General features: G+C 41.1%; 1 protein-coding gene across 4 annotated transcripts in view; it reads right to left on the bottom strand.

Annotated features, from left to right (window-relative positions):
* LOC127679133 (chromatin remodeling regulator CECR2) overlaps positions 1 to 12928 on the bottom strand; it is a 98656-nt gene that overhangs the window by 18102 nt on the left and 67626 nt on the right. For 3 of the 4 annotated variants that reach the window (XM_052174747.1, XM_052174748.1, XM_052174749.1), the window contains exon 8: positions 6236 to 6319. The exons of the other annotated variant lie outside the window; for it this stretch is intronic. In XM_052174747.1, coding sequence (XP_052030707.1) covers positions 6236 to 6319 — 84 coding nt within the window. The remainder of the gene's footprint in view (positions 1 to 6235; positions 6320 to 12928) is intronic. 4 annotated transcript variants of the gene reach the window in all.

The following is a 12928-nucleotide window of genomic DNA, read 5'->3' as shown; positions in this document are numbered from 1 at the left end:
TTTACTAGTTGTCTGGACACTTGCTCTTCAGATCTGGTTGTCCTTGAACTCAGGGATCCACCTGCCCCACCTCCTGAGTGCTGGGTGGAAAGGCATGTGCTACCCTGTCTTGTGATGTATATATGCGTGCCAGAAATGCCATCAACTTTCTATGGGCTAGGGTTTCTCACGTTTTAGAGCTCACCAGCTAGCTAGACTGGCTGTCCAGGGAGTCCTGGAAATCCTATTCCCACATGTGCAGTGCTGGAAAGATGGTGCACACCACCCACCAAACTCAGCAATCTTGTGTCAAGGATCCAAGAGAAGCCCTCATGTTACGAGGTAAATACTTCATTGACTGAACAATCTCCCCAGCCTCTTACCTCACTCAGTTAATGTCTAGCCCAGGCTGACCTCAAACTTAATATGCAGTTCAAGATGACCATGAACTTCTGATTCTCCTGTGATCACCTCCCAAATGCTAGGATTATAGGCACGTGCTACAAAGCCTGGTTTTAGAAGTGGTGGGGATGAAATCCTTCTTATATTCTGGGCAAGCATGTATGAAGATCAAGACCATCCTCAAATACATAAGATGGGTGTGTGGTCATGACAAATTGCAGCAATAGAAGGTGTCAACAGAAGAACTAAGTATAACCTAAGTGGGAATGAGATGATGGCTGGCTGGGTAGAAGTTAACATTTGACACTTGAATTGTTTATTTTGGGTTTTTTTTTTTTCAATTTTTTAATTCATTTCCTCTTTTGTGGTTTTTGAAACCAGTTAAAGATTCACATTTACTTTTTCTCATGCGTGCTATGTCTATGTGAGTGAATGTATGTGTACAAGGGTGCCCTCAGCAGAGAGTGTTCTAAAGCTGGCATTGCCCACATGGGTGCTAGGAATTCAACTGGGACCTCACAGCAGAGCAGGAAGCCCTCTAATATGTCTTTAACTCCCTTGGGAAAAAAATTTAGATTCACAATTGATTCAGAATTTGGATGTGACTTTGTCTGGGGAACAAGTGAACTTTTCAAAGGCTGTCTTATTAATTTTGTTTGAGTACGAGTCTCACAGTGGAGGCTTGCCCAGAACTCCTGGTCCTTCTCCTAGGTTAAGAGGCCTGTCTCCACACTTGACCTGATGTCAATTATTTACCTACTTATTTATTATGTGTGTGACAGCACAATGGTACTATAGTGTGGATGTGGAACTTGAGAAGTTGATTCTCTCCTTCTCCCACATGGGTCCAAGGGACTGAAATCAGGTTACTAAGGCTCCTTGGAAAGGGCCTTTTCTCAACAGAACATCTTGCTACTTCAATGTCATTTTATAATTTAAATTCTCTTAACTTTACTTCAAGGCCAACGGGGGCATACAAATTCTGACCTCAAAAGGTCAAACCAAAATAACGCACTTTCTCCTTGCAAAAAAGAGTTCACAAGGTGAAAATCTGGTTCACAGAACACTAATGATAAAGAGCCTCAGCAGAAGAAACAAAGAGCCCTACAATTCCAAAACAACAATTTGCCTACTGATAACTGGCAAGGGTAAGTCCTTCAACACTGAATTCTGGTCACTGCCTCCTACTATGACTGTCGATAGGTGTGCTTGTGGGTTTTTGTTAACCTTGACATAAGCTAGTTATTTGGGAAGTGGGATGCTTATTAATAGGGTTGCTACTATTACACTGCCTGTATGAAAGTCTATGGGGTATTTTCTTGATTAATAATTGATGTAGGAAGGACCCCTGGGCTGGTGGTCCTGCATTGTATTAGAAAACAAGCTGTAGCCGGGAGGTGGTAGCATACACCTTTTATCTCAGCACTTGGGAGGCAGAGGCAGGTGGATTTCTGAGTTGGAGGCCAGCCTGGTCTATAGAGTGAGTTCCAGGACAGCCAGGGCTATACAGAGAAACCCTGAGTTGAAAAAAACCCAAACCCAAACCTCAAAAGAAAAGAAAAGAAAAGAAAAGAAAAGAAAAGAAAAGAAAAGAAAAGAAAAGAAAAGAAAAAAGAAAACAAGTTGAGTGAGTCAGTGAGCCACAAGGAACAAATTAGTAAGGAGCACTCTTCCATGGCCTCTACTTCAGGTCCTGCGTAGACTTCCTGCTCTGACTTCCTTTATGATGAATTACAGGCTGTAAGATGTAACGCCCTTGCTTTTCCAATGCTTTTGCTTATGGTGTTTATCCCAGCAATAGAAAGCAAACTTCCAATCCTGTCTGTATCCTATGAGTAACTTCCTGAGTTCTTATTTCAACTTTCTAGAAACTGATAACATGATTGATTGACCATTATGCTATCTTCAAGGTAATGCTATGTGTAAGACATAGCATGGAAAGAATGGAGACTGGAGACTGATTCAAAGGAATTATTCCAAGAAATGAGCAGCTGCAATCCCCAGTATCACATAAACTAAGCAAGGTGGTATAGGCCTGTAATTACAGCACTCAGGAAGGAGAGGAAGACCTTAAGGTCAGCCTCTAATATACAGTCAGACCATCCTGATATACACTAGATACTGTCAGTGAGTAAAGGTGCTTGCTCGCCCCCAGGCCTGACAATCTGAAGTCAACCCAGGGAGCCCACATGGTGGAGAAAACTGACTCCCTCAAGTTATCCCCTGGTCTCCCACGATGCTGTGGCACACAAACACCCCACCAGTAGAACTCAGTAAATAAATATTTAAAGAGAACATTTTATTTTTAAAATAGAAATATTAAGTCAAAAAAGACTGGATTTAACTGACAAATACAGAAACTCCTAATTTTCCTTTTTACATTTCCTAAATGACAGGATTACAAACACACTCATTATTCCTGTTACAGTGAATTGTCCTAAAAATATATTAATGTAAGCACCAGGTATTGGGGTGCATACCTTTAATCCAAACACTTGGGAAACAAAGGCAGAAAGATCTTTATAAATTTGAGGTCAGCCTGTCTACATACTGAGTTCCAGGTCAGACAAACTATAGACTTTGTGTCAACAAAGGGGTGGGGGATACATCAATATATATGCTAAACATAACCGATATTAACAACTGAATAATATAAATTGAAATAATTTTTAAACCCAAACTTGAAATCTCTCCAAATCTTTTTGCCAATTAAGGTTAAAAACCCACATGTGCCTTTGCTTTCTAACCGTCACCTGTGGTTCTGTTGTACGGCTATGACCCCTCCCTCTAGTTTGAGTCTCCCCATGTAGTCCTGGCTGGCCTGGGACTCACTATGTAGACCATGATGTCTCCCACTTTCAGTAAGCATCCCACTTCCACCCTTTTTGCTAGGATTATAGGCAAAGCCTCTGCTTGGCAGAATTCAACCTCCATTTGTCATTCCCTCTGTTCTTGATCACTTCATCTTATGTATCCTAGGATAGCTTCAACCTCATAGAGATCTGCTTCTCAAGAGCTGGGATTAAGAGATGTGTGTCAACATGTGTCTCTGTGTAAGCAAGCATATATGCAAGTGATGCCTGTGGAGAACAGAAGAGGGCATCTGGCTGCCTACAGCTGGAGAGAGGTGGCTGTGAGTTCTCCAGTGTGGGTCTTCGGTATCAAACAATGGTTCCAGCAAGAGCAGCAAGTGCTTGGCTATGCCATCTCTCCAACCTTTCTGTTTTAGATTTGAGTATTTTCCATTGTAACAGAGGTCAGGTGAGTGTGGTAACACAGGAAGCTGAGGCAAGAAAATCATTAAAAGTTCAAATCCACCAGATTTGTTTAGTTCCAGAACGACCAGAGCTTGGTAATGAGACCCTGTCTCATAAAAACAAGTCTCTGTTAAAAAAACTATAGTATTCAGTGTGTAAATACCTTAAAGGTAAGAAAGAAACCTATTAGGATCATGAAGGCATTTTAATAAGATGCTAACAAGGAGCCACTGTGAAATCCTTCAAGGGATTATGAGGAAACTCTACTTGAAGCAGTGCCCAAGCTCTGAATCCCAACACATGGGTCTAGAATCACTCTTGCCATCAGGAGAACTCTTGAGACCAGACCATCATAAACCATTCCCTAGGCACCCAGCAGGGCCTACTAAACTAACAAAGGCACCTCAGGAGCCCTAATCCCCAGTTGTATCAATGTCTCTGCACTGATACTTCTGCCAGAAGTCACAGTTAAAAGACTCTGAGGTGTCAGCACTGGATGACTGGGTGGTTGATGCCTGCACACTGAACAGGCATTGAAAGACAAAAGATTTCCATTTCTCTAGGATAGCAGGTAGTAATTACAACACAATTCCAAAAATGTCTGTATTAGGTACTTTCCTTTACTTCAAACTAAACAACATAATTTAAAAACAAACCCAGCCGGACGGAGGCGGCACGCGCCTATAATCCCAGCCCTCTGGGAGGCAGAGGCAGGTGGGTTTCTGAGGCCAGCCGGGTCTACAGAGTGAGTTCCAGGACAGCCAGCGCTATACAGCTGTCTCGAAAAAAACAAAAAAAAAAACAAGCAAACAAACAAAAAACAAAACAAAAAAAGAAAGAAAGAAAACAAACACTCTAATACAGAAAAGAGATTTTACTGTATTCAGACTGCAGGCAATTTGAGGTGTGAGTTAGGGCAAGGAGGACTCTCAAAGCAGGAAGCAGTTTTCAAGATAACCTTAGAGGAGCTGAAAACTTCTCAGACCCAAGCTGGGTCCCAGCAACAAAGGCCACTCCCAAGCAAAGACTATCATGGAGGAGGCAGCAAGCCAGCCATTGCAGAATTGTTAACTAGAAAAGCTGTAAGGTTTTAACTGGGGGCACATGTGGTGATCTGCATCTCCTAGCACTCAGGCAAAGTTGTGAGTCTGAACAAGCCTAGCCTATATAAGCAAGGTGTTGCTTTTAAAAAACCAAAACAGAGTTGTAAAACTCAAGAATGCCTCTCAATTATTTAAGCAAAGGAGAGAGGGTCAAGAAAATTTCACTCCAGGTTGACCTTGAATTTATGATCCTGGTGAACTTCCTTTCTGCAGTAGTGGGACTATAGGAATATTCTACTTTATTTCCCCTAAATAACAATTTACAAAGAACACAAGGTTTCATGTTGTCATTTTCATTCAGTGCCACAAAATATAATCTCAAGGCAAAAGAGAATATCCCAAATTCACAAGGGAGCTCATGGCATGGTGACAGAGCAAAACAACTGTGACCTGATTTAAAGCTTCACGTGACCACTCACCAGACTACAATGCAATGATAGTAGTGACAATGCAATAGTGTCAGAAGGAGAGAAACAGCTGGGAAGGGAGAAAATGGTTGCTAGGCAGGCTTTTCTAGGACAAAGCAGACTAGCAGCATGCCCTCAACATCTCTGGACAGATGCCCGAGTAGAGCCAGGTAACCCTTCACTTCACTCTCCACTTCCCCTTCTCATACATGCATGGTCACCAGGCAGCTCAGTGAATAAAAGTACACTTGTCAATTCCCAAAGCAGGACACTAACAAGTTCAAACCACGAGCGTGTACCACAGTCAACACCTTAAACAAACCTGGTTCTTGGTGCTCTTTGAAAGAACCTCTGGTAGTAGTTGTTGCCCTGATGTTTGTGCCACCTAATACTGCACCTACTCTCACCTGATGGAGTCTCTCCTGTGACAGAACACAAACTCCCTCCTGCTCTGCCCTGCTTTAGGAAACAGTGATCAATTAGATTCCTGGGCAAGAGCTGCCCTCTTAATCAGCTGAGCTTGCCTGAGCCAGCTGCACATAACCACCTCGTTTTTCTTTCCTACTGAAGACAGCAGGAGAGCCAGGTCAACATTTTCCCACCATAAATCACAACGTGGCTCATCCTAACAGCCACATACACACTGTTCTTTGAGCATACTATTCCAATCTCTGCCTTAGAGCTTTTGTTTACATGGCTCCTGTTATAAGGAAGACCTCAGGCTGTAATTCCACATCCAAGGCCCACCATCCACCATCAGAATTCCAGCCACCCTGCAAACATCTCTGCCTGCCTTCAACTGACGCCCTCTGTGTATTGATGTGCTTCTTGTGTCTACTACAGGACTCATCACTCACCTCCACTTTAAATGTGTGTCTGCCACCCAAGAACACTGTAAAAGGAATGCGCCCAACCTCCCATTTTCTAACTTCTTTTCCCCAAAAGAATATACATATAATAATCAACAAATATTTGAGATTTTTTTTACAGGGTAAGGGATAACAATAATAATAAATAGAAATAAAAGCATGTGAAATGAAATGGAACTATCCTTTTCAAATACATCTTTTTACTCTCAAACACTCACCTCTAGCTTGATGGATTTGATGGACAGGTGGTCAGACATAAACCTATGTTGCAACTCTGGCTTTGTGCGCTGTGGACGTTTTCCCTAAGTTAGAAGTGAGGGAAAAGAAAGGAAAAGAGAGATTAGGGTGTTCTCAGCTACCGCTGCTGCAACCAGCAGAATGGCCACTGAGGCACACCGGTAACCAATTTATTAAGTAGAGGGCCAAAGCTGTCTATCTTTTAGGATGATAAGGAAAAACAACTATTCAGCTGGGTAAGGTACCAAGCTATTACATTTACTTAACAAGTAACAACTTAAAAGCCACTAACAACCAAGCATTTCCTAATAAATCTTCATCAGAAGTAAAAGATGTCCCAATGTTAGCAAACCTTTACCAACTGGCTGTGGAGGCTAAGGGAAGAGGACCTGAGTCTCAATCCACCCGGCCTTGGTACACAGCAGAGCATTGTCTCAAAACAGCCACTCACAAGATCAAGAAAACAAACCCACCTCAACAATCCCCCACCCAGCGCCAGAAAAAGCCTCTCTTCAAATGATAAAGCAAACATTGTACTGTATCACAGTCACCTGAGGGAATGGGTCTGAAGGCTGGCGGCGGGAGCACCTGAAGTCAGAAGGTTCGCTAAAGGCAGGCAGGAGATGCCGCTTTATTGAGTTTGATCTTTGAAACCCACATGGTGCACTGTGAGACACACAGACACAGACAAACAGACAGACAGACAGACAGACAGACACACACACACACACACACACAGACACACACTCACTCGCACGCACCCATGCACAGTGGGGTGGGGGTGGAGTGGATTTGACCCCTGAAATGTTTAATACCAAGTCTTCTTCAAGAATAAGTAAAGTAAGGAACAATGAAAAGCAACAAGCCTGTCAACAAGGACTGGCTCAGACAGCTTAGACACACTCAAATACAGCTTTTCTGTTTCTAAAATGGAATGTGCAATTTCCAGTGCAAACACAATCACAAGTACCAAAGATGTCATGATCTTCCACCCTTCTAAAGTACTGTAAAGCTCCCTAGATAGTCACCTCTTCAGCAAGCTTGTAAGCATCTTTTAAAAAGCTTTCAATTCTAGTAGGAGCATCTCTTACATTTAAAGATATAAACCCAACATATCACTGTTTATAAAGGAAATCTTGCCAATTTACCATCACAAAAAGCCAAGACCAGTTTCACTCCAACAGAAAGATGCTATTCTTGACATTCCAATCAGCTCATCAGCCCCATGCACAAAAATCTCACTACCTCTACACTTCAAATGCTAGGAATTCAGGATAAGATCTGTGTATTACCATGCCTGTCTACTATCAGCTTTAGTGGAGACAATGTACACACATGCATGCATATTAAGTTTCTAATGTTGGTAAGCCACCATTTCATTCACCAAACAATAGTCCACTCTTTTTATTAAAGTAAACATGAGTCAACTATTATATTGAATTAAAAAAGAAAACAAAACAACAGCAAAAATAATAGTGTGACAAATAGCACTTAGAGAAACTGGTTGATTTTAGTTAATGTCAGGAATGAAGAAGTAGTATGTGTTTATATAGACACTAATTTACTTATCATTATAACACCTCATAGCCCTGACATAATAGGAAGAATACATTACTAGAAATGAAAAGGTCAGCAGACATATATAATGGACACTACAGTTGATCCACATACAAACTTTTAATCTTTGCATTCCTTCTTCACCCTTAGCTTGTAATCTCAATGGTAGATTCATTCATTCATTCATTCATTCATTCATTCATTCATTCTCTTTCTTTCTTTCTTTCTTTCTTTCTTTCTTTCTTTCTTTCTTTCTTTCTTTCTTTCCTTCTTTTTTTTTTTTTTTGTGATGAAGTTCAGGGTGGCCTAGAACTTCTAGCAATCCTTTTTTTTACTCTCTGCCTCTTAAGTAATGGAATTATAAGCCTGGGCTACCACATACTGGCTTAATTTTTAAAAAAAAAAAGCTTATTTTTTTACATATTTAAAGCCGGTTTTACACCTCCGCATACTTAAAAAAATATTTTTAAAAATGTATGTGTGTATGCCTGCATGAATTTATGCACACTATGTCTAAGGAACTGGAATTGTAACTGGTTGAGAACTGCCTATTGTGGGTGTAGGGAAGTGAACTTAAGAAGCTCTCTAAGAGCAGTAAATGCTCTGAGCCAGAAGGCCAGACATTTAAAGTTTACTATCGTATATCCTAAGATATATCAAGTCTTCCCTCCACCCAGTTTTATTTTGTTAAGAAATACAGATGTTGCTGTGCGTGTTGGCACAAACCTTTGGCCAACACTTGGGAGGCAGAAGCTGAAAGATCTCTGAGTTTCAGGCCAATCAGGGATATAGTGAGACCCATTCTTAAACAACCAGACTTAGCTTTAATGGGGGTATTTTGTTTAATTCATATAAAAGCTTCTGTGTAAAAATAGTAGTTTACTTTATTAATCACAAAACTGAAATTGCAATTTACAGATAGCACATCGAGTCCCCAGAGCACAGCAGCTAACCAAAACCGGAAGAGCAAGCCAGTTCTTTTGCCATTCCTCATGATCACCATTCAGGCTCTCCTGTCTCCTTGACACAGTGCTTAGGTGTACATTTAATTACTACTTGTATCATTTTCTTCTGTACTCATAAACCTTTCAATTTTCAAACTTGACAGATACTTGTCACTGCTGAGGAACAGTATTCACAGGGGCGGCTGGAGCGGGTTTCAGACAGAATCTCAACGATGGAGCTATAGCTAGGATAATCTTGCTGTGCCGACCAGGTTGTCTGTGAACTTTTGACAATCCTCCTGCCTCTGTCATCCAAGAGTTGGAATTTGTGGTGCTCCTCAGCTTCACTTTTTTAAAAAGATTTTTTTATTTTTAAATTATTACAGTGTATAAGGTTGTAAATATACATGTAGAGGCCAGAGGATAACTTTTAAGAGCTATTTTTTTGCTTTCTACAGTAGGTTCTAGTATGTGAATTCTGATTGCTAGGTTAGTACAGTAAGGGCTTTTACCCACTAAGCAATCTCAATGGCCCAACGGTTTAAATTTTTTAATATTATATCTTATTACCTATTATACTTGCATGTGTGTATGCACGTGCTAGTAAGACTTGGGCTTAGTGGTACATAACTTAATCCCGGCACACAGAGGAAGGGTCAGCCCAGGATATATAGCAAGACTATCAAAATAAAACCCTCCAAAACAGAAGCCAGAGGTGGCTCATCACTTAAGAGCACTGGCTAATCACTCTTCTAGATGCTCCAGGTTCAATCCCTAATATCATGTGATGGCCATAACCACCAGTGACCCCAGCTGCAGTGAATCAAACTGCCATGGGCACTGAACAGAGGGTGCAGACTTACAGGAAGACAAAAGCATCCATATGCATAAAAACAATAAATATTAAAAAAAAAATCAGAACAGCTGTGAACAGCAGCCTGAGATGTATGTGAAACTGGAGGCTCACCTGAATTTCACTCTCTTTAGCAATTACAATTGTGCTGCAGAGTATACTCCACCCAGGGGTGTGTTTGTATTTGGTCTTTTGGGGTTTTTTTGTTTTTGTTTTGTTTTGGGTTTTTTTTTTTTTTTTTTTTTGGTGTTTTTGGAGACAGGGTTTTTTTGTTTTTGTTTTGTTTTGGGTTTTTTTTTTTTTTTTTGGTGTTTTTGGAGACAGGGTTTTTCTGTACAGCCCTGGCTGGCCTGGAACTCAGAAATCCACCTGCCTCTGCCTCCCAAGTGCTGGGATTAGAGGCGTGTGCCACCCCGCCCAGCTGTGTGTTTATATTTGCATGGGCTGGAGTATGTAGATCTGGTAAAGTAGGTATTCCAAGAGCAGTATGAGCTTTGTGTGCTGCTGTTTATTAACAGGGCCTTCCATGTGGGTAGGTAACACTTCTCACAGTCATTTATTCTCATTCTTCTCCCTGTTTGCACACTAAGTCCAGAATTGCACGCAACTGAGGAAGGCCAGCGGCGGGAGATGCAGTCCTTCTAGAGAAGAGCACACTGAGACATGTCATTCGTTTAGGAATGTTAATGAAAAAATAAAGACACCATGAATTTGAAAAAAAGCAGAAGGGTATATAGTAGAATTTGAAGAGAGAAAAAGGAAGGGAAGCATAATAATTATAATCTCAAGAGATAGTTCTACCATGTCTGGTCAGCCCAAAAATATTTATGGTTTCACTTTACTGGCTTCATAATACTTAAAATATGTTTTAAAGCTTTATTAAGTAAATTATTTTTTTATATGTAATTACACTGTAGCGATCTTCAGACACTCCAGAAGAGGGGATCTGATCTCATTACAGATGGTTGTGAGCCACCATGTGGTTGCTGGGATTTGAACTCAGGGCCTCTGTAAGAGCAGGAAGAGCAGTTAGTGCTCTTACAGCCGAGCCATTTCTCCAGCTTAAAATATGACAGCATGCTGAATATAATCCACGTGCTAAATGCCAAGTACAGCAACAACTCCTATCTAGAATACTCTCTCTATAACTCATGTCAGAAGAACTCTTAAATGCAGCTTCTTTGAGAGGCTTCTAGTACACTGATTCAGGTTTAAAAATAGTAGCTGCCACCTGTTTCTCCTTCACAAGGACTCATTAGGTAGCCCAGGTTGGCTTCAAAGTCTCAACAGTTTCTGCCTTGGAGTCCCAACGCTGGAATTACATATAGAAGCCAGTACACTAGGTTTGTCATAGTATTACATAGATTCAATTTCTTTGGAGAAATTGGAGAAAATTAATTTTATACTGGCTCAGACTGTAATGATGTTCAACTCCCTTGGATGTAAATTTAGGCTTTCCTTTTAATAAATAGTTCTTAATATATAAGAATTTGAAAATACATATTTACTAACAGTTTTAAGATTTTTACCTCCAGATACATTAAGTAGAACTCTAGCAATAAATGGATTAACTTTCAATGATTTTTAAAATTTTGAACACAGTCACCTGGACAAGTTTTAAACTATTCGGTGGGTGGGAATAAGTTGTCTAGAAAGGATAGCAGAAGGTTCTGATGACTAATCCAGTACCTGCAGGAAATCTTAGGTAACATACATTTTAATCACATTTATAATTTTCCACACAAACATTCTATACTTAGGAGGTTTATATTCTTTTTCTATTGTCAGAGGCATTGATTGCAGCTCAGTGAGGAGAGCACTTGCCTATCACACTTAAGGTCCTAGAACTAATGTTTAGCCTTGACCTGATGATGAATTATAATGTATTTTTCACTGGGTGTAGAGGTAGGTCTCACATGCTAATATTAACAAGCAGACATGGTAAGTCTAAGCACCAAGTAGGAGAAGTGAACACAACACTTCTAACTAAGAAGTTATTGGCTCTGATAGCAGGGGGAGGGGGAGGGGGTGCAGGGGGAGGTGGTGGTGGTGGTGGTGTTGGCAGTGGCCAGTGCTCCTCTTTTCTCCAATTCCTGACACTCGATTTATCAATCCCTACCTGAAGAGCCATGGGCAGTCAACGGTTGATGGAAGAAGAGTCATAATCATAGGCGGTACAGACTGTGATAAATTGCTGTTGCTTAATTAAATAAACCTCTATCCAATGAAGAAACCTTTAATGCAGTGGCCATAAAAAACAAAACAAAAAACCCAAAAGACAGAGATGTGTTGGGAAGAAGGGCTAAAATGAGTAAGAAACATAAGAGAGGATGGCCTAGAAGAGGGTATTATCAATGTATATTATAAATAAATAAAATTACTAAGGAATAAATTATCGGAACGCCAAGACTCAAGTTTCATCAGACTGAGCTTGAAAACCGCCCAGAGTCTACCCCACCCAGGGATCCATCCCATATAAAGTTACAAAACCCAGACACTATTACTGATACCTACAAGTGCTTGATGACCGGAGCCAGATATAGCTGTCACCTGGAAGACTCTACTAGTGCATGAGAAATACAGAGGGGGACACTCTCAGCCAGCCATTGAACTGAGCACAGGGTACCCAATGGGGAGCTAGAGAAAGGACCCAAGGAGCTGAAGGGGTTGGCAGCCCCATAAGTGGAACAAGGGTATGAGCCACCCAGGACTCCCAGGGACAAACCACCAACCCATGGCTCCAGACACAAAGGCAGCAGAGGATGGCCTTGTTAGACACCAAGGGGAGGAGAGGCCCTTGGTTGTGGAAAGACTTGATGCCATAGTGTAGAGTTATACCAGTTATCGCAAGTGGGTTGATTGAGGAAGGGGAGATGGCTTATGGGATTTTCAGGGGAAAGGGGGACCAGGAAAGGGGACAACATTTGAAATGTAAATAAAGAATATATCTAATAAAACAAAAACACTCTGTGGGGGGGGAGGGGGGAGAAAGAAAAAGAGAGCGAACAAAGAGACAGAGTGCTCATGAGTCTAAGTACCCATAGAGTTCAGTACATTTTGGAGAGCCTAGAGCTAGAGCTACAAAGAGTTTTGAGTCACCTAACATGGGTGCTGGGAACTGAACTGATTGTGGGTTCTCTGCAAAAGCTGCATGCACTTCTAACTGCCTGAGCCACAATTTTGAACAACATTCAAAGCAGGTAAAAGGGGGCAAAAAGTTATTTATTTGAAAATGTCATATATATGGTATATGTATACTGAAATATAGTTCAGACTTTACACCCCAAGTCAGAGAAACCACAAACAGCCCGGGTGCAGTC

The sequence above is a fragment of the Apodemus sylvaticus genome, chromosome 2 (genome assembly GCF_947179515.1).
Source record: "Apodemus sylvaticus chromosome 2, mApoSyl1.1, whole genome shotgun sequence".
NCBI lineage: Eukaryota > Metazoa > Chordata > Mammalia > Rodentia > Muridae > Apodemus > Apodemus sylvaticus.
The sequence above is the reverse complement of the archived record's forward strand: the minus strand, read 5'-3'. Positions and strand labels throughout refer to the sequence as shown.